Genomic DNA, 25,065 nt, shown 5'->3' with positions numbered 1-25,065 from the left:
GTCTTCTACGTTGTTCCACAACCTCGTAGGTAAAATTTCGGCACATTAAAAAAAAACACCTTTGTAAGGTAAACCCGTCAAAGTGTGATTTTGGGGAAAGTGTGACTATCAGATTTAAAAATTCCCTCCGGTGTACCAATCGTGCTGACATCTCATGGGTGAATGCCCAAGCTCTGTAAGAATACAACTCTATAAGTAGGAACTCTGTAGCATTATTGTACAAAGTGACATTTGACGACCTGTCGGTACTAGTGCGATCAACTCAAATGATGAGTGCACATGGTTTCTTTCTGCATATTAGCAAAATCTTATAATATATGGTAAGTAAAAATATTCTACGGCGTATTGTACCATTTAAGAGCTAGATTCTATTGAGTGGTTATGAAAATCGTCCTATTTTTACTATTAAGCTGAATTACCACGTAGGTCACACTTGCCTTGCAAATATTGTCTTTATGGCTAAGTGTGACAATGTTCATGGGGCAAGTGTAAACCTGCTATTTTACGGTACATAAATATACAACAAAAACATTTTTTTAGTTGCAAAAATGGTGAGAAATTACAAGAGAAAGAGCGATAGAGCAACCAAATATACCAAAGCTCAATTACAACACGCAGTGGCGGAAATCCAGAGAGGGGCCCTAAATATATATCGAGCACATAAATTGTATCAAATTCCTAAAACTACCTTATTTTACCATGTGAATGGAACCCGTGGACAAAAGAGCCAATCCCAAGGTAGACCCACATGCATTTCACGAGAAGACGAAAGAAAACTGGCTGAAGGGCTTAAGACTATGGAACAGTGGGGATTCGGGTTGTCTCGAGCAGAAGTTCTTGGTCTTGTGGGTGAATTTGTTACCAGCAATAAGATAAAGACTCCATTTAAAAATAATATCCCAGGGGATGAATGGTTTTCTTCGTTCAAACAACGACACAATCTGAGTATTAAAAAACCACAACCAGTGGAGTATTCAAGAAAGAAAATGACAGATCCATTCGTTATAAACGAATATTTTAATATTTTGGCAAGAACAATCGCCGAATTAAACATAAACGACAAGCCAGAACAAGTGTGGAATTTAGACGAAACATCTGTGTCACACGATCCGAAGAAAACCAAAGTTGTTGGAGCCAAAGGAAAACCGAGCTCCAGAACAACTTCAGGGCCAGGAAGGGAAAATACAACGGTTCTGTCAGCTGTGTCTGCATCAGCTACAAAAGCTCCACCTCTTATTGTATTCAAGGGGAAAAATGTATGGGATTCTTGGGTGGCAGACGACGATAAGTCTTTCCCAGGTACTGCCTATGCCGCCAGCCCTAATGGTTGGATGGAAAGTGACATATTTTTCAATTACTTCAAAAAAACATTGATTCCCGCATTAGGACCTGTGAGACCGATACTTTTGGTATATGATGGACATGGTACGCATATAAACATTGCACTGGTCGAACTAGCACGTGCAAACGATATCACAATTTTGAAACTTCCTCCGCATACCAGTCATCTGTTGCAACCTTTGGATTTGTCAGTATTTAAATCTGTAAAGGATATTTGGGACCAGAAGCTGGTAACTTGGCAAAGACACAATGCTGGACTAAAAATACCAAAAAAACAATTTTCGGAACTGATTGGTTCTACATGGAAAAATATAGAACCAGAAGTAATTAGAAACGGATTTAGAAAGGCAGGTATTTGTCCTTTCAATCGTGATGTAGTTTCTGAAGACAAATACCATCCTGAGAGTCTAAAAAGATGGAAAGAATCCCAACAACAACCTTTAATGGCTGAGGCAGAACACGGAATCGACCATATGGACGAAGATAACACCATTGCAAACAATCAAACCGTACAATCTGTCGCTCAAGTAGTTGCAGGCGACCAAATGAACCGTGCCTCTGTTCAACTAGAAGAAGGAACCAGTACATCAACGAGTTTTGAAGCCCTATTATTAAATACCATGAAACAGACGTCCAATGCAACTCCTTCCGTTAAGAAGAGGAAGAAGGTAGCCGCAGGAGCTGAAGTGATAACAGCAAATGAAGTATTAAGTAGACTTGCAAAAGATAAAGAAGAAAAAGATAAAAAAGAAACAAAGAAAAGAGGAAAAGAAGCAACGAAGATACCGAAAATGACCAAAAAACGACAACAACAAACTTTTAGCAGCTCAAGCTCAGAAGAAGAAATGGTAGAGCCCGAATTTATAGACACAGACGATGATTTGGACCCTGAAGTATTTGAAAACGACGAAAGTGAGACGGATATTAACGAGATTGCTGTAGGACGGTGGGTTATTATACAATACAACTCCAAGAAAAGCACAAGACACTATATTGGGCAGATTAAAAGCAGAGCAGGATGCGAATGGAATGTTGGATTTTTGAAACATACGAAAAATAATAGCTTCACTTGGCCACAGATAGAAGACACCGACGTTATAATGGACGAAAACATTATCAGAGTTTTACCAGAACCGATTAAGGACAGAAGGGGTCATATAATTTTTAATACTCAATTTGACGGGTTGTTTCTTTAAAACTTAAAAAGTTCATAAATTTATTATATTTCTAGATGTTAAAATAAAATTTCGCTTAGAAGACTATTTTTTTACGCACTTTTGAATTATTCTCACTTACCCGACAAATTACTAACTGAGCCATCGCTACAATCCATTGTCACACTTACCCCAATTTCAAGGGAAAGTGTGACCCATGGACATTATTTAAAAAAAAAATTGTTAACTTTTTTGTCCTGAGCTATAAAATTATGAAACTTCTTCAGTTTGAAGTCAGGACCCTAAGAGACCTACAAAAAAAAAATCAACTTGTAATAATCACCACACGCTTTTTACAAGCATAATGAACATCAACTAATAAAAAACTAGGTCACACTTCGACGGGTTTACCTTATATCATGTTTTATAAAATGTACGACAGACAATGACGGCCAAAATTTTTTGGCCGGCATAGTACCTGACACTATAGCAAATATAAAACAGAAGTCTTTACATGGGAGATACTTTAAAGAACTGGAACAACCAGAAGTTAATATTCAGGCCTCTCATGCATGGCTTAAGAATTCAAATATTCACCCTGAGACGGAGGGTTTTATATTTGCAATACAAGATCGTGTTATAAATTACAAGAAATTACAAAAAACACATATGCGGTTTGCAATCGATAACTGATAAATGTAGGATTTGCTGAAGTGAAGGGGAAACAATTGAACACATCATTTCCTCTTGCACCGTTTTGGCTCAAAGCGAATATAAGAAACGTCATGATATATTCGCTAAAATTATACACATGAATTTAGCTGTTAAATTCAATTTATTAAAAAATACACAACCACATTATAGTTATAGGTACACCAGAAAGTTGTTTGGAAAATGATAATTACAAATTATATTTTGATCGAACAGTTTTAACTGACATTCATATTAAGCATAACAGACCAGACATTATTATAAACAACAAAAGCAAGCATATCTTTTAGATATAGTTGTTCCAAATTCACATAATATACCACAGACATATAACACAAAAAGTATAATAATAATAATAACTATTTAGAGCTCTCCATTGCTATGAGAAATCTTTGGTGTTTAGAACAAAATTCGATTTTACCACTTATAATTTCAGCAACGGGAATAGTAACGCAATCTCTTTTTAAAAATTTAAAAATTCTGGATTTAGGTAACACATTGGTAGTTGAAATTCAAAAAGGTATATTATTATACTCATGTCATATCGTGAGGAAGTTCCTTAACATTGACACAGAACATAATAAAACACAACAAAGTCAAAATGTGGAGGCGAGACGCCGGTAATTATGTTGATTAGCACTGTACTATTACGTGATAGTAATATCCGTAATAGTGTATGTACTCCGGCAAAACTGCCGTGCCGCCGGGTGGTGGAGGGTTAACAAACCTATATTGGAATCAGATAGCCAGCGTGAGAGTAGAAAATCAAACGCAGAGTCGCTCAAGATTATACGAGGAGTGAGACAGGATTGTGTATTATCGCCACTACTATTTAATACTTATTCAGAGAAGTCCTGGACAATGCACAAGAAGGAATTCTGGTAAACAGATTCAATTCTTGCAGTGCATATTGCAGAAAAGTAAAAGGAAAGAGAAACGTCGGAAGGAGTGAAGGGGAGGAATTTCATGGTTGAAAAACCATGAACCTAAATAGTTTTCCATGACAACCACAAAAACTCTTCCGAGCCGCTGGCTGTAAACAAAACAAAATTAGATTAGGCATATGATCTCCAACGTCTGGAACAGATAGGCATATGAAGAATAGAAGATAGCCCACTTTTGGGAAAAAAACTTCGGTGAAGCCCACGATACGTGGGATTTCCTGATGTCAATTGTCAGGGTATTAACCGCCATAGGTTTGATGTTTGATGACGTAGACATCTGATTTCTGTCAAAATGAAACTAACCTAAATAATGAAAAGTTTGTGTTATCTCTAAAATGAAAGTGTAAATAATATATTTTACTTTAGGAAGAAAAAGGAGTATGTAAAAAAGCAGCAATGACATTTTTACAGGACACCACGGTGGTGTTACTTTCCCAGGTTTACATAAATTTAAAATGTTCAAATCGACGGTAACAGGGTGCTTTTAGGTAACATTTTTTGTGGGAGCATGGATATTTTTTGTAAAACAATTGTTCAAAGACTATGAAGTACGGCATATTATGGTACAGCTAATTTTTTCAATAACATTAACTTTGTCGTGTACAATGTTTGAACTCATCATTTTTGAAATATTAGAATTACTTGATGCAAGGTAATAGAAGTTTGTTTGTCACGTTGTTTATTTAATAAGTTACTTTCATCAATTTAAGTTCTCGCTATTTCTACTGGTGCCTAATGTTATATTTGTTACTGTTTGTGGTAATCGTATTAAACCCATTTTATATTGCTTATTACTGCATTAGTAACGTTCCATATGGTAAGAATTTGTTTTACAGTTTGTTTAACATTTTAACTAAACAATTATTTGTAGTTAAACCTGATTACATAAAGCATTTAACTATCTTAGTTTGGATTATATTTATTATAATATTTTGGAAATTTGGGGATCCCTTTCCAATTTTGAGCCCAAAACAAGGTGTCCTTTCTATGGAGCAATTAGTCTCACGCATTGGTGTTATAGGGGTTACTGTGATGGCACTTCTTTCTGGATTTGGTGCAGTCAATTATCCCTATACATCAATGGCTTACTTTATTCGGTAATTATCTATTTAACAGTAAAAGATTATTTAGTAATAAACAACACAAAAGAGAGGTTTCCATTGCGGATGTTATGAATATTGAAAAAAGATTGATGCAAGCAATGGACATGATTGTCATAAAAAAGAAACGTATAGCTATTGCTAAAAGGCAATCTCTTGAAAAGATCAATGAAGGAATGGGCAGGCGATCTGGTTTGTGGAGTATGATATATCCTACTGGTAACAATAGAAATCAAGAAAGTAATATACCAAATATTTTCTTTGTGCATTATTTCAAATAACATTTCTAGATATAGCACAGTTAAAATTGGAAATAGCAGGTTTGGAAGAATTAAGCAGACAGTTATTTCTAGAAGCACATGAGAATCGCAACATGTTTGAAAGGATAGAGTGGTCTAAAACGTGGAAAGGAATTTATTTTAATTTTCTAGGGTACATATTTTCTGTTTACTGTACCTGGAAGATATTCATAGTATGCACGAAAACAATTTATATATTTTGAATTCATGAGAAATATTTTAGTGCACAATTAATATAGTTTTTGATAGAGTAGGGAAAAAAGACCCAGTGACTAGAGGAATTGAAATAGCCGTTCATTGGATGGGTTTCAATTTTGATGTCAATTTTTGGTCTCAGCAGGTATCATTTTATCTAATAGGATGTATAGTTGTCACCTCCATTAGGGGTTTACTGTTAACTTTGACCAAGGTAAGTTTATCTTGTGGTTTTTCTCTTTTTAACGCATTTTTCTAGTTTTTCAACAGAATGTCTTCAAGTAAAAGTTCCAACATCATTGTGCTCATTCTTGCACAAATTATGGGAATGTATTTTGTATCGTCAGTTCTTTTAATGAGAATGAACATGCCTCCCCAGTACAGAACAATAATTACACAAGTTTTAGGAGATTTACAGTTTAATTTTTATCATCGTTGGTTTGATGTAATATTTTTAGTGAGCGCTTTGGGCAGCATTGTTACACTTTATTTAGCCCACAAGCAGCCAATTCATGAAAATTTGTAACCCTAAATTTACAATTCACTTATCACCTTAAGCTTTATCAGCATCCAATAACTCTTGTGATAGAAAATGTATAAAATATTTAATTTTCCAGCATTCGATAAACAATACATATTATTGTGTAATATTTATTTAGAACAAAAGTTATTTTAAACCTAGGATACTTGTGTTTACATTAATTATTATACTTAAAAGAATCTTTTGTTTTTACTTTCCAGAAGCAAATTTTGACAGTCCTTCCAAAAGGCCAATGTATGCTGAATGTTCGTAAGTTGTGCTGAACTCTGACAATTTGTGCACAAATTCATTTGAGATTCCCTTTTCTTCTAAATAGTTGAGAATAAGATCATACAAATACTAAAATCAAATATTACATTTATATCTTTTTTTTTGCATTCTTATTTAATTTATGACTTACAGTATCTACGACCTCTCCTGATACAGCATAAACATTTTCATTCCACTCTCCATCATATATACTGATTTCATCTATTCCATAGACATCATCTGCATTAAATTATTTATAAATTATGTTATCTATTTTAACAATGTACTCACTGTATCCCTCTTCATGATCATCTGTTCCTAAAAATGAGCACAATAGATTAAGAGTTGTCTTTCCTCGAGCAATTTCAACTTTAAAAGCAGGTTTTGACTTTAGTTCTCCTATTTCAGGTTTATCCAAATTTGCATTTATGTCAGGTTCAGCATCAGTATCAACTGTATGATTAACATTGAAACTGATTTTTATCCTTCAAAAAAAATTGATAACTACAACTCAAAGCTTACATAAAATGCTTACGCCTCATTATCAGTTTGTTTAGTAAGAATAACTTCAGCAGCATTCAACTGCACTTTGAAACCATCTAGCTCTGTTGGTAAGGTTTTGGATTTTTGAGCTTTTCTTTCTGCTAATATTTCTTCTGTAAGAAATTCCACCAAGTCACGTTCGGCTAAAACTCTTGCATAAAATTTATTTTTACAATGGTCTATTTTTACCTTTACTATGAACTTGCTTATTCATACATCCGCAAGTACACAATTTACTTAGTTTACTTTCCGGTTCCTTATTTCGAGAATTACACATGTACCAAATATTACGCGCGATTTGTCGCTGCTGAAAAGAGTTATTCAAGGACAACACATTTTTTACAGGATTCAAAAGTGCTCTGCAGTTGTTGATTTTAAATGCAACTCTAAGTATATTATTCATTTTAAACTTATTTTAATGGGAATGCAAACGCACAAAAAACCGGCTGCACGTGTTCCAAAAGAAGCTGACTCCACTTTGGTGACAATTATGTCATTTTATATAGAACAACATGAAATGAAATTCCCTAGGTATTAACAATGTTCCATGTATCTTTTATCAGTACTAATAAATTACGAATCGCCTTGGAGTAATTTAGAATCAAGATTAGTAGTTTTAATTTCAATTAGAATTACTTTGAAATTTTGAAAGGGTAGTAAATAAGATCAAACATGAGTACTCCAGAAAGGTGGGGAAATGGGGAATAGGGAATACGTCATTACGCTTACTGACGCTTTCTTTTAATTGGTCCCAAGTTTTACGTCACAGAGTTGTTGTTGGATGTCAAAAACTTAACCTCATAAATGGTGGTTTGATTGCACGTGTTTGAAACGATTTTTCAACTATGTCGGAATTTGGTAAATATCTTATAAATTCTCTGTGATTAATAATTAAATGCATTAAAATATTAGAGTTGTTAATAATTTTGATTGAGTACCTAGCGGAGATTTGTTGTTTATAAATGTGCCGGCCGCTGAGGAGGTGGGTGGCGTGTTTTGATATTTAATAAGTTTGTTTTTATTGTCGCAGAAACAGATACACCAGTCAAAGAAAAGAAAAAGAAAAAAAATAAGGGTGAGAAAGATCTGGGTAATATTCAAAAAAGCTCAGATTTTACTGTTGAATCATCCACTATAGTTGCTAAATTAGATAGTTCAAAGTGGCCATTGTTACTGAAGGTAGTAAATTCAACGTTTCTTATTCTTCCTGCTATGTATTTTTTAAATTACAGCATTTTGATCGTTTAAATGTCAGGACAAATCACTATGTTCCATTGCCTTGTGGCTCTTCACCTTTGAGAAGAGAAATTTCAGATTATGTTAAATCTGGTTTTATTAATCTTGACAAACCAAGCAACCCAAGCAGTCATGAAGTTGTGGCTTGGATTAAGCGCATTTTGAAGGTTGAAAAAACTGGTCATTCCGGTACCTTAGATCCAAAAGTTACAGGTATGCTTCAGATTTAGTTTAAGGAACAACATATTAACACATTAATTTCAGGATGTTTAATTGTCTGCATAGAGAGAGCCACCAGGTTGGTAAAATCTCAACAGGCAGCAGGAAAAGAGTATGTTGCTGTATTTAAATTACATTCGTCTGTTGATGGAGGTGTTCCAAAAGTAATTCAAGGTTTGGAGAAGTTACGTGGTGCCTTATTTCAAAGGCCACCATTGATATCTGCTGTTAAAAGACAATTAAGAGTTAGAACAGTATACGACAGTAAATTATTTCAATATGATGAAAGTCGCAACATGGGTAAGTAACTATGAGAAATCAAAAAGACATTTTTATATTATTATGTTTTAGGTGTATTTTGGGTTAGTTGCGAGGCAGGTTCTTATATTCGGACCATGTGTGTTCATTTAGGCCTAGTGCTGGGAGTGGGAGGTCAAATGTTGGAACTTAGAAGAGTTCGATCAGGAATTCAATCGGAGAAAGATCAAATGTCAACAATGCATGATGTGTTGGATGCTCAATGGCTTTATGAAAATCATAAAGATGAAACTTACTTACGTAGAGTGATCAAACCGCTAGAGGGACTTTTGGTTAAGCACAAACGAATAATAATGAAAGACAGCTCAGTGAGTTTTTTTAGAGTTATGAACGTTTTGAGTTAAATTATTTTTTAAAGGTAAATGCTGTGTGTTATGGAGCCAAAATATTACTCCCTGGGATTCTGCGCTACGAGGATAATATTGAACTTAATGAGGAAATTGTCATTGTTACAACGAAAGGTGAAGCAGTTGCTTTGGCTATTGCTCTAATGACCACTGCAACGATAGCTAGTTGTGATCACGGTGTTGTGGCTAAAATTAAAAGAGTCATCATGGAAAGAGATACCTACCCGAGAAAGTGGGGACTGGGACCTCGTTCAAGTCAGAAGAAAATTCTGATAGCTAAAGGACAGCTTGATAAATATGGGAAGCCAAACGAGAACACACCAAAAGAATGGCTCAACAGTTATGTTGATTATGTGTAAGTTTTATTTCAGTGAAAAAAATAAGGTGATTTTAATAAAAAATTTTAGGGTGAAAAAGGAAGAAGATATAAAGGAGGAAATTAAAAAAGAAGAAAAGAAAGAAGCTGATGATGATAACTCTAAAAAAGTAGGTCGTTAATTGTTTTTAGTATTCATTGTTTAATGCTTTATTTTTTAAGCGTAAGCTAACTGCCAGTGCTGACAATTCCATGCAGTCTGATACAGCGAGTCCCAAGGAAAAGAAGAAAAAGAAACGGAAGAAGACTGACGAAGGTGAAAACCCAACTGAAGAAGTTGAAACGGTTGCAGCAGAGAGCGCTGATGCTGATGGGGTATATGGGATAAAATAGTAATTTGAGTTTTGGTATTTATTTGTGTTTTCAGGAGAAAAAAAAGAAGAAAAAGAAGAAGAAAGACAAAAATAAAGACAGAGAAGAGGAAGCTGAATAAAAGTTTTTTTTCTTCATATTTTTTTATATTGTAGATCCACAATATTACATAGAATAAATAATGTAATAATTTTACTTATGTAAAATAAATGCAATTGTAAGGAGTGCTAAAATTTGATGGAATTCCACTGTTTCAACTAAAATGCAAAAATTTAGCCTCATTGTTAATAAATAGTATTTTACAGAACTTTGTCTTTCATGAAGTTAAAAGCAACACTCGTGTGAATGTGTCAGAAACTAGTATTTTCTATAAAAGCAACTAAAAACAGTCTAATTAATTGAATTACTAAATTGTCGCCATCGTTTTTTCAGCTACAATAAAACACTAATTTATATTTTATTAAAATATACTATGGATGTTGATATTCATGACTATGCAGTGTGATGGTGGATTTGATAAAACGACACAATACATATGTTTAAACATCAACTTGTGATTCATCAGGCTTTTCTTGCATATTTTGATGGTCTTGATTTTTCATTATGGCGACTTTTTCTGAGATTATGCTCGAACACATCCACGAGCAAATCATGGAGGGCCACGGTCAGCTGGGCTTCTCTGGTGGCTTTCGTTCATTGTTTGTACCTAATATATTCTTCTCAACTTCATGAAAGTCTATTTGTTGGTCCTTCATTGCTCTCTGAAAAAGTTTATTTTATTTTCAACTAAAATTCAATTAAGCATCTAACTTTTACGCATTCCTGATAAACTTTAAACAGAGGAGCACACATGGAATCGTTCGTTTGACCCTTCAAAAAATATTCCGAGAACCACGTATTAAAACATGCATCGTAATCCTTTTTGAGATCATTGCAGGCCTCGCCAATACTGTTCATGATGAATTTTTGTATTTTACTTAGCAAAATGAAATTTTAACCTCAATTAGGTACTGGTAAATGCAAAAGTAAAGGACTAATAACACTGTAATGTACACTATTTGTTTTAAATTATTATAGTCTTGCACATAATTTTGAGGTTAGGTGGATCGATTAATGATTATCTTCCATGACGTTGCGTAAATTAAAATTGCCTTATGTTACGTTACGTTATCTATTTGTTTACATTGTAAAATGATGTCATGTCATTTTTACATTAAGGGCCAGTTTACAGAAGCGAAATTAAGGTAATCGTAATCAAATGCGAGATTACCTAAACACGTGATCAGATTGAACCAATCGAAGTTTCGGATTTGTGGGTTAATCGCGGATTAAAATTTAATTCTAATTAAATATTTAATTCTCTTTCTACAAACTGGCCCTAAGTGTACAGTCGCGATCAATAAATTTTGGACACTAATGTCATCGTGCTGTCATACATTCTAAAACGACCTTTATGTATTAATAAGTTAATAACCTCAAATTTGATTGTGTCAATTTTGAAAATGTGAATGTCAGATTTACCGACAAAACATTTTCCAGAAGTTTTAAAAATCAGACAAATGGAATAGAATAATAATAAATAAAATCCATAAACTTAATATTTTGTCATCGCTCAATTGGCAAATTGTAGATAAATTTGACAACAATTTCATCATTCATGTGTGACAATTTCAATAAAGCATGATTTAGAGTAATTTTTTTATATGACAGAAAAATGATGTCCAAAATTTAATGATCGATTGATCGCGATAGTAGAGGTGGAATTATTTCAGAAGAACACCCCGTGACACTATCACGTGGTCTGCGCCACGCATTCCAGGAAAAATGGCGGATGAACAGTTGCCTGCCGGGTGGGAAAAGCGGTTAAGTCGATCAACGGGTTAGTTGAAGCTTATTTAATATTCTCATTTAAAGAGCGAATAAGTTTCTTTTTCATCAAATTTGATATCTGGTTGGTAACTTTTCGATTTGGTTAAGTTTCGATTGTTGTTTGTCTCGCCCATTTTCCCTCTTGTTTCGCTTACCAGAGACGCCAGTTCGTCCAGTAATGTACCCAATTCCAGGTCAGCATTATTACCTCAATATTTACACCAAAGAGTCTCAATGGGACGTTCCTGATAAACCAGCAGAGCCAGTTTCTTCGAGTGGTCCAGAGCAAGTTCAGTGTTCCCATTTACTGGTCAAACATAAAGATTCACGCAGACCATCGTCGTGGAGAGAAGATAATATCACCCGAACAAAAGAAGAAGCCTTGGATTTAGTTAAATGTAAGATTGTACTGGTTGGTAAAGTGTTTTGTAAAGAATATGTTTACAGCATATCGTGAACAAATTGTTCAAGGAAAAGCGTCTTTCGCCGATTTAGCATCAAAATACTCTGACTGTTCATCAGCCAAAAGGGGAGGTGATCTTGGATCATTCAAGAAGGGAGCTATGCAAAAACCATTTGAAGAAGCTTCATTTGCGCTGAAGGTTGGGGAACTTTCAGAACCTGTCTTCACCGATTCTGGAGTGCACATTATTTTGCGTACTGTTTAAACTTTACTGTCATTAGATATTTTTTTATATTATTAGGTATTACATTCATTCATTGACCCTTTCAAGTCCTGTTAACATTTTAACTTCTAATGACACATTTAAACCAAACGTTTATATATTATGCTGACATTCAGAGATGTAATTGTAAAACTTCTGTAAATTTTTCTCTTAATGTTATATGTAATAATTATTTATTTATCAATGAACTGAGATAATTTTTAACTCATAGACGCTTTTGTTATTTCTAAGTAATGCACAATAAAGCGCCAAGCACTCCCGTTATTTGCAATTTTGTAGGTATTGTGAATTAATATAGTACAAAGTAATAAATGCCTGTTTGTTGCCAAAATAATAGACGTTCAAATAAAAGGGAGCTAAAATGACCACGACGTAATCACTGCTTTCAATTTTTCAGGTTCAATTGTTTTAAATAAATCCCAGTATTACTACTTGGATAATTTTAAAATTATTCGTTATTATATTGATTAAAAAAAATAATTATTACGCCTGCATTTTCTTCCGTTGAAAAAAGTTGAGGTTATGTATGTTCTACCAGCCAAGTGCATGTGTATCATTCTTCGTATTAACTATAACTAAAAAAAACTTAAATTGGCCTAACCAACAGTTACTCTTTTAAACAAAATTGAGGGTAAGAAAAATCCAAAGAAAAATTTTTGGTTTTAGGTTAATTTGATAAAAAATTTTAGATCAAGCAAAATGATGAAATCTGTGAGTGCGGACATTCTTTTGAAAAGAATTGGTACATCTTTGGGATCACTTCATTTATCAACTGCCACTCAAGTGCAGCCAAACACCAAAACACATAGTTTTCGTACAGAGGAAAATAATGTTCTAAATCACACACTAGACCATGTTGGACAATATTACAGAATACCAAATGATGAAAAAAAGATCTATCTGTATGGAGGGTTACCCAAATCCTACCAAATACAAACCACTGCGCTAAGAACGTATTTTGGTACGATTTTAATTTGTTGTCACAAACAGTGTCTCACATGTTTTTCTCTACATTTTCGCAGCGTTTAGTCTTACTTCAAGTATTTCATCGATTTCTGACAATGGTGTAAAACTGGCTTTTTCAAGGCACAGTCTTGTGAATTTTTCTAAAAATTGTGAGTTAAACATTATGTTTTCGTTTTGTGAGGTTATGGTAAATTTGCGTTCAGAGAGTTTACTGGTGTTCACATTAGAGCAGAAAGCATTTCTGATCGAAAGTTATTTCCTCAAAGGTTTGAAAGTGAATGGTTCATGGATCTACTCCATACAAAACTGCTTAGAAGAGTTTATCGTCGAATTTCCCATTGTTATTGTCGACCGGAAAACCTTCGAAGACAACCTGAGCCGGTGTGTAAAGTTGTTTCGTGAAACTGAAGGCGTTTACTGAAGAAAAACCACAGGCCGACCTCTAAAACGCACTGTTGCAGTTATTGAAACTGCATGAGAAATTAATGAAATTATGCAAAATGCTTCCCACACATACGTCAGTTATCGCAACGCAACAGACTTAACCTTGTGTAGGAAAGCAGGAACGTGCCACAAATTGTTACCGAAAGAAAAAGCGTGAATTGTAATTGTGTTACTTTTTTTCATAATTCGTGTCATGCTGTTATCTGTTATTTTCTAGTGAGGTTATGTCGTATTTTAACGCTGCGACACCCGTTTTTCAAAGATTTCCACAGGTGATGCTACCAGAATATAATAAACACTTTATAATTCCGTTGGCAAATTTCAAAGCAGCTACGAAAATATCCGAAAGTTCGTATCGACGGATCGCCAAGGAGGCCTCAGACCCCTCGGACGTTGCATGAGGTGCAGTTCCTTGTTTTTCGTCACCAGGTTGTAGTGACTCAGTTTAAAAACACAACGTAGGGCTCCTCCGCTTCGATGACGGTCACGACCACATTTGTTACCGTTTTGCGCAGGTTCGAAAATTTGGCGGAAGAAGTAATGTAGTTAGATCCACAGACAATTAAACTATAGTAAGACGTCGCATTGCTACCCAATTTTTGGAAACACGATTCCAGCGCGGCGCGAGCAGTTAGCCGAACTAATTTTATAAAGCATGCTTGATGGAGTTGTTTAAATTAATAATTTTGTCCTCATTTAATATTAATTTCAAATGTAAAATGTCTTTAAAATGCACAACGTTTTATTAATTATAAGAAAAATTAACAATAAATGAATTAAATTAAAAACTAGAACCAAAACTAAAATTAAATATTCTGAAAATCCCCATTTTCTTCGTAAGTAACATGTCTTTGACGATTTTTTTTTAAATTCTCTTCTTACGTCCTGCAGTTTTTTTTTATAAATGATCAAATTGATTGATGCATCCAACAATTTTGTTTTAATTTCCAGAAAATGGCTTTTACAAATAAACCATGAAAATTAATTTTTCGTTCTAAGGCGATACGTAATTTCTTTCCAATACTTCTTTTATTCAAAAATACACTTAGATCGTAAATTTTGGCAACACAACACACAACTCTTCTGTTATACATATATACATAGTGGGTCGATAAAAACGGTACCAATTTTGTACGCTCATATTTTCCTGAGTCTGTTTTTAATGAGTAATATACCAGTGAAAAGCTCAATATTTATAGAAAAGGTTGTTGTTGTCAAGAACTCAAAAATTGTGCGTCACAACATGAAGATATGCAAAAATTCTCTCAATTATAAGTTTTACAGATATGGTTCAATATGCTCCCCATTTTTATTAGCTACCATTTGCAATCGTCTTCACTAGTGATTGATGGAGCAACATCAACATCGCACCGAGTGGCACAAACAATCATATACCTTGAGCTGAAGGCTCCTGAACAATTAACGGAATGCTGGAATCAGCTACCTCAGAGACAAATATGTAGCTTCTGCAATTGGGGACGGACAAATACGATTACAAATGATAGCTAATAAAAATGGAGGGCATATTGATTGAACCATATCTGGAAACTCATAATTGAGATAGGTAATCTTCAAAACCAGAATTTTTGCATGTCTTCATGTTATGATGCACAACTTTTGAGTTAGGACTATCTCTGCACAGCAAGAGGCCTTCATCTTTTCTATAAATATTGGGTTTTTCACTGGTATATTAATCATTTAAAAAACTTAATAACTCAGGAAGATATGAACGAACAAAATTTGTACCGTTTTTTTCGGCCCACTGTGTATTTTAGTTTCAATTTTAACTTGTCATGCTCCTTAAAAGAATAGGTACCGGGGGCACACACTATTGTTTGGTTTCTTTTTGTCTTGAATTGAAACTGAAAGTATAACTTTATTAAGAAGTTTCATCACTTAAGTTTTTACCTTTATAAATTACGTAGCAGATTCACAAATTGCCCAAAAAGTAGAAAATGCTATTTTTGTCCTTTCTTTATTGTTTTCTTATTGACAATTTCTCAATACTGAAAACGTTGGCTATTGTAATTACTTTCATTTAATAAATGGCACTAATTCCTACCTTTTTATTCACAGAAAGTCTTACCTATATCTTTAAAAAGTACATTTTTATTTTTTTCAGAAAAGTGTCACATTTGACAAATATTTTTTGACTGTTTTAAATACAACGGTAATAGTCGAAATTTTACGAATAAATACGACGGAGTGTTTTGGCCAACTGCGTGCGGAGCAGCACCGTCGAAGCTATTCCAACATTATTATATGGGATTGAAGTGTTTTACTATAGTTTAATTGTCTGTGGTTAGATCTTTACAAGGTAAACACAGAAAATGTGACTGTCCCAAAACAGTGCCACCTTTACTTTAAAGTAAAGTAAAGTAAAGGTGGCACTGCCCAAAAGCAAACTGACAAACTGTGATGGGTAAATTGAGACTATTCGTTCAATTATACATAACTTTTATATAACTGAAAAAAGCAGCCAACGTTGAAAGGTTTGTAGTCTTGCAATAAAATCATGACAGATAAATATTAGTTATTTAATTAAATCCCCTTATTTCGATCCTACACGATACGCCATTGGATTTACGCGCAGGAAAAGGCGTGGCTTCTTGATGACGTACATGTTCTTCTGAAATAATTCTACGCTAGGCTGTGACGCTAGGATTCTACGTCTACGGTGAACGACTGTACGTGACTTAAAGTTAATCCATAACAAAAGCCGTAATCTTAACCTAGCAGTGAAAATTTTACCATTTTAATATAATAATTATACTATTATAAAAATAATTTGTTTAAAATTAATAGTGAAATAGTGGAAAACGTGGTCCATTGCATTTGTGGGTTATAAGAACGAATCAGCGAACCTCGATCAATGTCGTCTATGACATTTGGTCAAAAAACCTTCACGCCGACACCTCCAGATAAAGGCAGTTTTCCATTAGACCATGACGGTGTTTGCCGAAAATTGATGATTAATTATATGAAATGTTTGAATGGAAATAACAACGATAATTCAGCTTGCAGGAACGAAGCTCGAGAGTATTTAGGTTGTCGAATGGACAACCATCTTATGGCAAAAGAAGAGTGGAAAAAACTAGGTTTAGAGTTGCAGAAATAAACTTGTAAAATGGTAAACATTCTAATAGGGTGCACTGGCAGCGTTGCCACAATGAAATTACCGCAATTGGTTAGTGGCTTATTAGTTTTAAATCATCCACAAATAAAAGTAATGTATTGTGAAAGATACTTGCAGCACTTTAAAATGGCGTATTTTAGGTTCGAATTGTAGTGACTGAGCATGCCAAACATTTTTTTGATGAAAAAGACATTCACACTGATGCAGAAATATTTCAAGATTCAGATGAGTGGGCAGTTTGGAGCAAAAGAGGTGATCCTGTACTTCACATTGAATTAGGGAAATGGGCTGACATATTTGTGATTGCTCCATTAGATGCAAATACCTTGGCTAAAATTGCAAATGTATGTTTAAAATGCTAAAAAAAACATTTTTTATTAAAAATATGTTTCAGGGTTTGTGTGATAATCTTTTAACTTGTACAGCAAGGGCATGGGAATTATCAAAACCCTTAATTTTTTGCCCCGCAATGAATACAAAAATGTATCAACATCCTTTAACTGTGACTCAGATAAACTCACTTGTTTCTTGGGGCTATAAACATGTTCCTGTAATTGAAAAAACTCTTATTTGTGGAGATACTGGGGCTGGAGCAATGGCTGAAGTTGATACAATCATTGGGGTAGTAGAAAGTTTTATAACATAGCATTTGAAGAAACTGAACTTTTACATGATGTGTATTTTTAATCTAATTAAACATTAATTTGTTTGATAATTTTTTTAATTTCCATATTTTTTGAGCACACGTAGGTAGAGTTCTGTTAGGGGCTGAAGGAACATTTGGTGGGGGAAACTTGCGCGATCCAAATATCCAACCAATAGCAACCAGTCTTATTTACTAATAAATGGACCTGGTCGAATCACAGAACGTTCGAACGAAATAGCCTTGCTGCACATCCCCACCTAATATCCCTTCACCAAGCGACTGGAGTAAAGAACTTGTATGCTCATCATGTAACGTGACTTGACTTTGGTCTAGGTAAAGGTACAACTATCAAATGTTAAAAAAGAATGCTACATTTCAGACAGATTTTGTAAAGCAACGGTTATAATTATAAAGAAAAAAATACATGTCATTTAAATAATATAAAAAGGCAACCAAAAAGCGTTCAACAATAAAGCCATTTTCATAAAAATAATACTGTGTAAAAACAAGTGCAAATCACATAAATTATTATCAGTTCCTAGGAGGTAACATGCGCCGCAGCACTTTGACTCTCTTTTGGTACAGCGTTATTCTGTCTTCTTGATTTAAAAATAATTCTTCATCATCAGAGTCCAGTTCCACATCATCACCTTTTTTATATCTCTGAAATGTGATTAAAATACGAGTCTTCACGAAGCGAAAAAACTTACCTCAAATTTATTGAGACGAAATGTTTCATGTCTTCTTGACCAAACAACCAAAATTTCATAAATTTTCATTAAAGCCGAAAAAATATTTTCGTCGTGTACTGTGAATGATTCTTTGTCATAAAACATTTTGTATATCTTCCATTTATAATTGGCAGGAAGCGAATCTCTTCTGATTCTCCAGTACTTCCCAGTGTATTTCAACGAAACGTAAAATTTGACGTTTTGATTGACAAAATTCGTGATTGCTTTTGGTTGGAATGAAAATTTTATTTTCAGGTGGCGAAATGCGTGAAACGTGAGACCTGGCAGAGTGAATATCCGTAAATCTGAGTGAAAATGACTTTCAAACATTTGTTTTCTAACTAGGTCTTCATCGGAAGCTTTTTTACTGCGCAACCTTCTTTCTTCCCGTAAAGCTTTTTCTAAAAATAAAAGAATGTGTAAACTAAAGCGAATCAAAATTTAGTGAAACGCTGTGGCGTAGGTTAGACCCACCAATTCTTTCGTCTTCACTGTAAGTTGTTATATAAAACGATGATGAATCAGAGTTCATGATTTTATAAAAAAGAAAATCGAATTGTATTATCATAACGACAACTTTGCTTTATAAATAGATTGTTTTTCGAGTGTGGTTATTGAGATTTGTTTTTTCTTGACCTTCACTTTGGTAGGAATAGTGGGAAGAAATTGCGCCATCCATCGTAATTTCATGATTATAAAATTTATCGGATACGCTTCATCACTTTTACCTTTTAAATATTTAAGATTTTTATTATTTAGGCATCTTTAATTATAATTGGTAACATAATTAATTACCAAAACGGTTCTTTTATTTTTACGAATCTAATTAATGTAGGTAAGTAATGTAAACTCAAGAGCATAACTATAGCACCACCCCCGATTTTCCAGATTTTTTCCCTAAACCTTTAGTTAAGATAATATGGCTCTAGAGACTCATAAAAGAATCAAAAAGAATAATAATCAGCAAGTGTAGTGCCAGTTGTAAACAATTTGTGTGATTTATTGCAGAAAAACTGAAAATTCAAATGTGCATAACTATAGCACCACGTAATTTTAAATAACATGTCAATTTTTTTTTTACAAAACGTTCTTTTAAGTCAGTAATGGTGGGTTGCCCCCTCCCCCATTTTTCCTAATTAGCTCAAAGATTCTAGAGTTCACGCTGTCTACCAAATTGTTATGTGTTTCAGGCTCTAAATTGGTCCAACCATTTAGAGCAATTTTGAGTTCATTTATGGTTTCGTAGTGTTTGTTATCCTGATACAGTCGACGAACCAAGGTGCCCCAAAGGTTTTTAATTGGGTTCATGTCCGGGGAACAGGAGGACTACTCTAATAAATCGATATTTTGAACTTCGAACGACCTGATCGACTTTCTGCTGACGTGTTTCTCGCCGTTATCTTGTTGGAATAGCAATTGTTGATTGTTGTTGTTGTTTAAAAAAGATATCAAATCTTCTTCGAGAACGTCAGGATATTCCCTGCTATTCATTTGTGTTGACAGGTAAGCTAGCGTTAGAACCTCTGTTTTGGTGAACGCTCCCCACACCTTTAGAGTGCCACTACCAAAGTTTCGTTTGGAAAAGTATTGCGGTTCTTTTCTCAAATCTCTCCAATAGCAATTAAATTCGTCTGGCCCATCTAATTTAAACATTTTTTTCATCAGGAAAAATTATCTGAAAAGAATATGCTTCAAAAAAACTTAAATTTTTTGAAAATTCTTAGGTTGAATTTTCCTAGTGGCAGTTCATGTTCTGATGGACAAATTCCAACCTAGCGGTTTTGTGTCTAAAAAGGAGTCTTGGAGATTATTTCAATTTTTGACGTACGATATGTTCATTTTTACTCAAAATCCTTCTTATTGTCCATCGTGAGACATTCGCTCCACATTCTTGGGCAACTTTTCAAACTGTTGCTTGCTGTGACAATTATTCTTCTCACAGTCCTAGGCGAAACCGCTTTTCCTTGGGCTGCCCTTTTTGTTTGTGTCATATTCAGCAGAGTTGCTTAAATAATTTGACACAACTTTGCGGAATCGTTCAATTAATTCTTCGAGAGATTTCGCCCTTCATTTTGAAAAACCAAAATTTTACCCTTTTCCAACTCAGAAAAATAACAACCACGAGGCATTTTGAACTTGACTCTAACGAATTAATGACTATTGTTGATAACAATTTATCGATTGTTTATGTTAGATAGTCGTGGCATGGCCCGGGCCACAGTCATCTTTCATTTTATTTACTTTTGTTATTTAAAATTGCGTGGTGCTATAGTTATGCACATTTGAATTTTCAGTTTTTCTGCAATAAATCACACAATTTGTTCACAACTGGCACTACACTTGCTGATTATTATTCTTTTTGATTGTTTTATGATTCCCTAAAGCCATATTATCTTAACTAAAGGTTTAGGGAAAAAATCTGGAAAATCGCGGGTGGTGCTATAGTTATGCTCTTGAGTGTAGTAGAACATTGAAAATTACCTAGGTATATTAGTACCTGTTTTATTATTGTTTAGTTGTATGTATTACGAATAAGTGCTAGTTATTTACTTTGTTTTTTATGAACCACTTTTATTGACGACGTTACACACTTCAGTTTGTATAGTTCTGTTCCGTTGTAAAATTTAAAACAGTTTTTACTATTGACCTAAACTCTGTTTCTAAGCTAGGAGCACATTAATATTTCAATTCAATTTCTTGTTAGACAGATTGTTTTTGTAGAACAATTTCTGTTATTATACATATAGGTACAGAACTTCGTAAGTGAGATGAATTCAGAAATTGAGACAATAATGATACTAACAATACTGCAGTACCATTTAATAATCACCTGAATAATAATGGCATTGGAATGAGTAAAATATCTGTTTATTTCAACAATTTATATGAAATCAACATTGATATAATATTTTTTGCAACTACAAACCATCACAAATGTGAGATATAAATTATTTATTGTATCTATAACTATAATATTTCTGGTAGACATTTCATCATCAATGTTACCTTTGAGTAATAAACTGAAAACGGGCAATAAATACAAAAAAATACAATAACTTACATTCAAAGGTTTTAAGAGATTATTGTAGGCAAGAGAGTGACAGTTTTTCACTTTTCGTTTTATATCTAAAATATTACATTCACAGATCTAAAAAGCTTACATTATATTTATTTATGTAAATTGAAGTTTCACAACTTCTATCACAAAGAAACACCAATTCCTTGAAAGATATTAATACCATGAATTTAGTTATCCACCTGTAGTTTAAATTTGAACAATATAAACACAAAATCAACAATATTTTACATTTAATTATCAGGAAACAATAAAATATGTACCTACCAATTCGAGCTATTAATATACATAATAAAAATGTGAAATTCTGGGGACGTTCATTAAAAAAATGGAGTATTTTGTAATATAAAAGTTCGTAAAAATGTATCTGCGTCTACATATTGTATACTCGTAACAAAAATAGGTATCTACCCAATAATTTTGTTTTAAAAAATGCTGCATTCTACTAATATTATCACAAATTAAAAATGGAACTGTTAACAATTCAGAGATTCAATAAGAAAATCGCATTAAATTTTTTTTTCATTACTTTTACATTTTACATTACCTACTTGGCACAGCTTAGTTTTAATTTAGTTTCCTTATTAAATCGTCTGCAGTAATAGCGGCGATCTTAACTAAAATGTAAAAGTATAAATAATATTCTCTGTAGAGTGCAAAAACCCAAATATTTACAAATCATTAAGACAGAAATTACCCACCCACATAAAAATTTGTTTATGTACTGTTCCACTGAAATACACTGATACATATTAAAAATATCAGAAAAATCTAACAGTATGTATAGGTATATAGATAAATATGTATAAAGAGCAAGTCAGTTAAGGCGCTACACATTATTTTTTATCACATATAATAAAATTTGATACAGTTTTTCGCCACTTTTTACAACACACACTGCACTAACTATCCCGACTTTTTGAATGAAATCTCCTCGGCCACGGTAAAGGCCAGTCAAATTGTCTCGGTATTGGGCCCCCCACGTTCCCTTCAAAGTAAAGAAAGAAACAAAACCACCACTCCCGACCTAATAAGTTGTTTGGCGAATGTTGCTGAAAAGGAAAAAATTATTATTATTAATTAATAACGGTGAAAAATTCCTTCGGCACTAATATACCTTGAGATTAACGTTGTTTGCCAGTGTGTGGTAAGTCCAAAAAATCCTAGTTGTAACAAAATAAGCTAAGACGACGTCCACGGTGTAGTGGCCGTGTGACAGTTGCAACATCACCACGCCGATGACGCCCAGGACCCAGTAAAACCAATGAAGCGGATATAGCTTTTTCGGGGTATCTGCAACCAATCTCTATAACTTTTGTTTTTCGGGTGGTTTCATTTTACTCACATTCCGCGATGAAGAGGTAACTAAGTACTAAAATGACCGTGTGTCCGCTGTAGATAAAATCTCCGCAGTAAACGTGTTTTCCGTTCACGGACAATCCGAACCCTGACATCAGACTGAGGACTCGTTTGGCGACCGTCAAAGGGGATGTTTCGTTTGATTTCGGTGAACAAAAGTATGTTTTACTTGCTATAGGCAGCACTGTGACGTACATGGTGATGGACCGGTACATGTACAGTAGAGACATAATTAAAAACATCCTCCTAAATACTATAAACCTGAAAAAGATGATCCATTTTTAGAGTCAATAAAACGAGCAGGTATCCCAGAATTAGGTCAGGTAGCTTTAGTCGTCTCGCGTCTTCTGTAACTTTTTTTTTTTCAAGGAAACAACTACGACGAAACAGAATTCTACTACAAAACTGTTGAACATTGAAAATGAGAACAAGATAGTCTTTATTTATTTTTTATTTTATTTTTGAAAATTCTAGTTACGTACATGAAAAACGTAATTTTCCTAAAAGTTCGAATCCTATAAGCGGTTCACGATCTTTTTGGGACCGAGTAAATGTATACATATACGGGGTGATCAAATAGGACTGTTTAAGTTGGTAACACTGAATTGTATTTTAAATCGTATAACAGGAGTAACTTTCGGTTGTTGATGGCTTGTCGTTGTTAATGCTATACCTACATCAGATATTTGTCAAATAAACCAACAAAACATATCCGGTTGCAGTGTTATAAATAACCGAATTAAAAAATTTTCTTAATTGTACTGCCAACTTAAACAGTCCTTCTTGATCACCCGGTATATATATTTTTTTCATATTGGATTAACTGATTCAGTGATGCAACGGAAGCAATTTTTTTTTCTGTTAGTGTCTGTTCGACATTTTCTTGCCACCGCATTGCCAGATTTATTATTTTAATATTCGTAAGAAATTTATTAAATGTGTAAAAATAATTTTAATTTTCCGTCAAAGGAAAAGTCAAAATTGCCAAAATAATTCTGTTATTATACAACAAAAAATTTGGAATTGAAAATTTTCCATTAAACGATAGGTACTAAATACAGGGTGAGCAACAATAACTGTTTCAGTTAGCAATAAAAAAATTTACATGAAATTTTCAAGACTGATTTGTACCTATTTCGGTTTGTTTTATTGACACTATTGACAGCTGGTATACATTTCATATTTAAACGTCTTGGTTTTTGTACTCTTTTATTAATAAAATGGTTTTCTCGTTGGAACATGACATAAAAGTCACCAGAATTTATTTCCAACTCAATCAGTAATTGTTATTGTTGTTCACACGGTACATACTTCCAATTTAAAAAGGACAGGCCAGATATAAGAGGTCCGGCAACAATGTACTATTGCGGGCAAAAAAAGTGGGACATCAACGTCATTGTCTTGACTTTTAATGTGAAATAACCCTTATCTGATTCTAACCCTACTTTGAATTGATTGGCGTTGTCATTAAGTATTGTAGGTTGTAGGGAATGACTGTAAGTAAGCACGTAGTGAATATTTATTTAATGCAAAGTCCCAATCAAAATCCATCTTTATCAAAAGAAGAGGCCATTTGGAAAAGGAAAATAGGAGTATAAAATAAATTTTTAAACTGCCAGCTAAAGTCCATTCATTTTGTATTGAACTTTTCAAGGTCAAATAATTTTATTTTTTGGCTTTGTAATTATGTTTTGTAAATAGTGACATGCAGGTAAACACCGTAAACGTTGAATTGAGCATTGCTAAATCACATTATGTTGGTTATATGCATGTCACTATTTACAAAACATCATTAGTGCCAAAATTTAAATTATTTGACCTTGAAAAGTTCAATACAAAATGAATGGACTTTAGAATAGTGTAAAAAAAATGACAATAAAGCTTGAACTACAGTGTGGAATAAAATGATTTACATCTAGTTACTTTTGGAATTTTTGCACACGTAAATTTTCCTCTACCGCTCTACTTTTTTTTTTCGAAGTGCCGAACTATTAGTTCTGTCAATAAATGTCATCAATCGAATTGACAATTGTTACAATTTACTAAATTGAATTAACAAACGTTGGTGGCCACTTTCAACACTAGCTGTGACTTGCTTTTGTTAGCTCCTTTTTAATTTCAATCTCTACTTTGCATTCATATCATCCCTTCGCAATAAATCACATATTTGGAAATTTGGAATATTTTGAGGTTAGGCTTTCTTTTTTTTTTTTGTAAAGCGGCATTTCGTATTTTTACAAGGGTAATGGAAAGGTAACTAGATGTAA

The 25,065-nt window shown here is 33.6% G+C and overlaps 9 protein-coding genes and 1 long non-coding RNA gene across 25 annotated transcripts in view; 6 read left to right on the top strand and 4 right to left on the bottom strand.

Annotated features, from left to right (window-relative positions):
* Positions 1-137: 137 nt before the first annotated feature.
* On the top strand, positions 138-2,603 carry LOC138140238 (uncharacterized). The gene is made up of 2 exons (XM_069061100.1): positions 138-320; positions 541-2,603. The coding sequence occupies exon 2, from the start codon at positions 549-551 to the stop codon at positions 2,535-2,537; it is 1,989 nt and encodes a 662-aa protein (XP_068917201.1). The 5' UTR covers positions 138-320; positions 541-548; the 3' UTR covers positions 2,538-2,603.
* Positions 2,604-4,402: 1,799 nt separating this feature from the next.
* On the top strand, positions 4,403-6,466 carry GPHR (golgi pH regulator). 2 transcript variants are annotated; one of them, XM_069061769.1, is made up of 8 exons: positions 4,405-4,588; positions 4,639-4,802; positions 4,861-4,967; positions 5,022-5,247; positions 5,300-5,490; positions 5,541-5,722; positions 5,773-5,958; positions 6,004-6,466. In XM_069061769.1, the coding sequence occupies exons 1-8, from the start codon at positions 4,547-4,549 to the stop codon at positions 6,268-6,270; spliced, it is 1,365 nt and encodes a 454-aa protein (XP_068917870.1). In that variant the 5' UTR covers positions 4,405-4,546; the 3' UTR covers positions 6,271-6,466. The 2 variants fall into 2 exon arrangements, with proteins under 2 accessions (XP_068917869.1, XP_068917870.1); XM_069061768.1 differs by having other exon boundaries at positions 4,403-4,588; positions 4,861-5,247.
* On the bottom strand, positions 6,382-7,588 carry P32 (complement C1q binding protein P32). Its single transcript, XM_069061771.1, has 5 exons — positions 7,267-7,588; positions 7,070-7,220; positions 6,826-7,019; positions 6,686-6,774; positions 6,382-6,624 (listed from the first exon to the last, which is right to left on the bottom strand). Exons 1-5 carry the CDS (start codon positions 7,478-7,480, stop codon positions 6,475-6,477), a joined length of 798 nt encoding a protein of 265 aa, XP_068917872.1. The 5' UTR covers positions 7,481-7,588; the 3' UTR covers positions 6,382-6,474.
* Positions 7,589-7,776: 188 nt separating this feature from the next.
* Positions 7,777-10,110, top strand: Nop60B (dyskerin pseudouridine synthase 1 Nop60B). Its single transcript, XM_069061741.1, has 9 exons — positions 7,777-7,935; positions 8,108-8,256; positions 8,310-8,526; positions 8,578-8,832; positions 8,884-9,158; positions 9,209-9,552; positions 9,605-9,683; positions 9,736-9,888; positions 9,941-10,110. Exons 1-9 carry the CDS (start codon positions 7,923-7,925, stop codon positions 10,004-10,006), a joined length of 1,551 nt encoding a protein of 516 aa, XP_068917842.1. The 5' UTR covers positions 7,777-7,922; the 3' UTR covers positions 10,007-10,110.
* Positions 10,111-10,323: 213 nt separating this feature from the next.
* Positions 10,324-11,294, bottom strand: LOC138140984 (TP53-regulated inhibitor of apoptosis 1-like). Its single transcript, XM_069061779.1, has 2 exons — positions 10,696-11,294; positions 10,324-10,646 (listed from the first exon to the last, which is right to left on the bottom strand). The coding sequence occupies exons 1-2, from the start codon at positions 10,840-10,842 to the stop codon at positions 10,551-10,553; spliced, it is 243 nt and encodes an 80-aa protein (XP_068917880.1). The 5' UTR covers positions 10,843-11,294; the 3' UTR covers positions 10,324-10,550.
* Positions 11,295-11,602: 308 nt separating this feature from the next.
* dod ((peptidyl-prolyl cis/trans isomerase) NIMA-interacting 1 dodo) lies at positions 11,603-12,711 on the top strand. The gene is made up of 3 exons (XM_069061774.1): positions 11,603-11,764; positions 11,949-12,152; positions 12,202-12,711. The coding sequence occupies exons 1-3, from the start codon at positions 11,710-11,712 to the stop codon at positions 12,420-12,422; spliced, it is 480 nt and encodes a 159-aa protein (XP_068917875.1). The 5' UTR covers positions 11,603-11,709; the 3' UTR covers positions 12,423-12,711.
* A 1,863-nt stretch (positions 12,712-14,574) lies between these two features.
* On the bottom strand, positions 14,575-16,147 carry LOC138140998 (uncharacterized). 2 transcript variants are annotated; one of them, XR_011162908.1, is made up of 3 exons: positions 15,913-16,143; positions 15,759-15,856; positions 14,575-15,712 (listed from the first exon to the last, which is right to left on the bottom strand). It is a non-coding gene; the product is annotated as an uncharacterized lncRNA (long non-coding RNA). The 2 variants fall into 2 exon arrangements; XR_011162903.1 differs by having other exon boundaries at positions 14,575-15,856; positions 15,913-16,147.
* Positions 16,148-16,508: 361 nt separating this feature from the next.
* On the top strand, positions 16,509-16,968 carry LOC138140968 (cytochrome c oxidase assembly protein COX19). The gene has a single exon (XM_069061778.1). The coding sequence runs from the start codon at positions 16,723-16,725 to the stop codon at positions 16,966-16,968; it is 246 nt and encodes an 81-aa protein (XP_068917879.1). The 5' UTR covers positions 16,509-16,722.
* Ppcdc (phosphopantothenoylcysteine decarboxylase) lies at positions 16,937-17,701 on the top strand. The gene is made up of 3 exons (XM_069061773.1): positions 16,937-17,076; positions 17,127-17,330; positions 17,381-17,701. The coding sequence occupies exons 1-3, from the start codon at positions 16,978-16,980 to the stop codon at positions 17,630-17,632; spliced, it is 555 nt and encodes a 184-aa protein (XP_068917874.1). The 5' UTR covers positions 16,937-16,977; the 3' UTR covers positions 17,633-17,701.
* A 3,514-nt stretch (positions 17,702-21,215) lies between these two features.
* LOC138140844 (phosphatidylcholine:ceramide cholinephosphotransferase 2-like) overlaps positions 21,216-25,065 on the bottom strand; it is a 58,006-nt gene continuing 54,156 nt past the window's right edge. For all 14 annotated transcript variants that reach the window (XM_069061743.1, XM_069061747.1, XM_069061766.1 and 11 more), the window contains 3 exons: positions 22,785-23,059; positions 22,557-22,732; positions 21,216-22,491 (listed from right to left, as the gene is read on the bottom strand). In XM_069061743.1, coding sequence (XP_068917844.1) covers positions 22,342-22,491; positions 22,557-22,732; positions 22,785-23,059 — 601 coding nt within the window. In that variant the 3' untranslated portion in view covers positions 21,216-22,341. The remainder of the gene's footprint in view (positions 22,492-22,556; positions 22,733-22,784; positions 23,060-25,065) is intronic.

Source organism: Tenebrio molitor, chromosome 1 (genome assembly GCF_963966145.1).
Source record: "Tenebrio molitor chromosome 1, icTenMoli1.1, whole genome shotgun sequence".
In the NCBI taxonomy this organism is placed as follows: domain Eukaryota; kingdom Metazoa; phylum Arthropoda; class Insecta; order Coleoptera; family Tenebrionidae; genus Tenebrio; species Tenebrio molitor.
This window is presented reverse-complemented; position numbering and strand designations above follow the sequence as displayed.

Excerpts from the sequence above, each read along its gene's own strand:
- LOC138140238 (XM_069061100.1), top strand. The coding sequence starts at position 549 with ATGGTGAGAAATTACAAGAGAAAGAGCGATAGAGCAACCAAATATACC.
- GPHR (XM_069061768.1), top strand. The coding sequence starts at position 4,547 with ATGACATTTTTACAGGACACCACGGTGGTGTTACTTTCCCAG. Across the intron at positions 4,589-4,638 it reads CGGTGGTGTTACTTTCCCAG|GTAACATTTTTTGTGGGAGC; the intron begins GTTTACATAAAT and ends GGGTGCTTTTAG. Across the intron at positions 5,248-5,299 it reads TCAATGGCTTACTTTATTCG|AGAGGTTTCCATTGCGGATG; the intron begins GTAATTATCTAT and ends ACAACACAAAAG.
- P32 (XM_069061771.1), bottom strand. The coding sequence starts at position 7,480 with ATGAATAATATACTTAGAGTTGCATTTAAAATCAACAACTGCAGAGCA. Across the intron at positions 6,775-6,825 it reads TGATCATGAAGAGGGATACA|ATGATGTCTATGGAATAGAT; the intron begins GTGAGTACATTG and ends AATTTAATGCAG. Across the intron at positions 6,625-6,685 it reads CAGGAGAGGTCGTAGATACT|TATTTGTATGATCTTATTCT; the intron begins GTAAGTCATAAA and ends ATTTGATTTTAG.
- Nop60B (XM_069061741.1), top strand. Across the intron at positions 9,553-9,604 it reads AACAGTTATGTTGATTATGT|GGTGAAAAAGGAAGAAGATA; the intron begins GTAAGTTTTATT and ends AAAAAATTTTAG. Across the intron at positions 9,889-9,940 it reads AGAGCGCTGATGCTGATGGG|GAGAAAAAAAAGAAGAAAAA; the intron begins GTATATGGGATA and ends TTGTGTTTTCAG.
- LOC138140984 (XM_069061779.1), bottom strand. The coding sequence starts at position 10,842 with ATGAACAGTATTGGCGAGGCCTGCAATGATCTCAAAAAGGATTACGAT. Across the intron at positions 10,647-10,695 it reads TTTATCAGGAATGCGTAAAA|AGAGCAATGAAGGACCAACA; the intron begins GTTAGATGCTTA and ends AAACTTTTTCAG.
- dod (XM_069061774.1), top strand. The coding sequence starts at position 11,710 with ATGGCGGATGAACAGTTGCCTGCCGGGTGGGAAAAGCGGTTAAGTCGA. Across the intron at positions 11,765-11,948 it reads GCGGTTAAGTCGATCAACGG|GTCAGCATTATTACCTCAAT; the intron begins GTTAGTTGAAGC and ends ACCCAATTCCAG. Across the intron at positions 12,153-12,201 it reads AGCCTTGGATTTAGTTAAAT|CATATCGTGAACAAATTGTT; the intron begins GTAAGATTGTAC and ends ATATGTTTACAG.
- LOC138140968 (XM_069061778.1), top strand. The coding sequence starts at position 16,723 with ATGTCGTCTATGACATTTGGTCAAAAAACCTTCACGCCGACACCTCCA.
- Ppcdc (XM_069061773.1), top strand. The coding sequence starts at position 16,978 with ATGGTAAACATTCTAATAGGGTGCACTGGCAGCGTTGCCACAATGAAA. Across the intron at positions 17,077-17,126 it reads TAAATCATCCACAAATAAAA|GTTCGAATTGTAGTGACTGA; the intron begins GTAATGTATTGT and ends GGCGTATTTTAG. Across the intron at positions 17,331-17,380 it reads CCTTGGCTAAAATTGCAAAT|GGTTTGTGTGATAATCTTTT; the intron begins GTATGTTTAAAA and ends AATATGTTTCAG.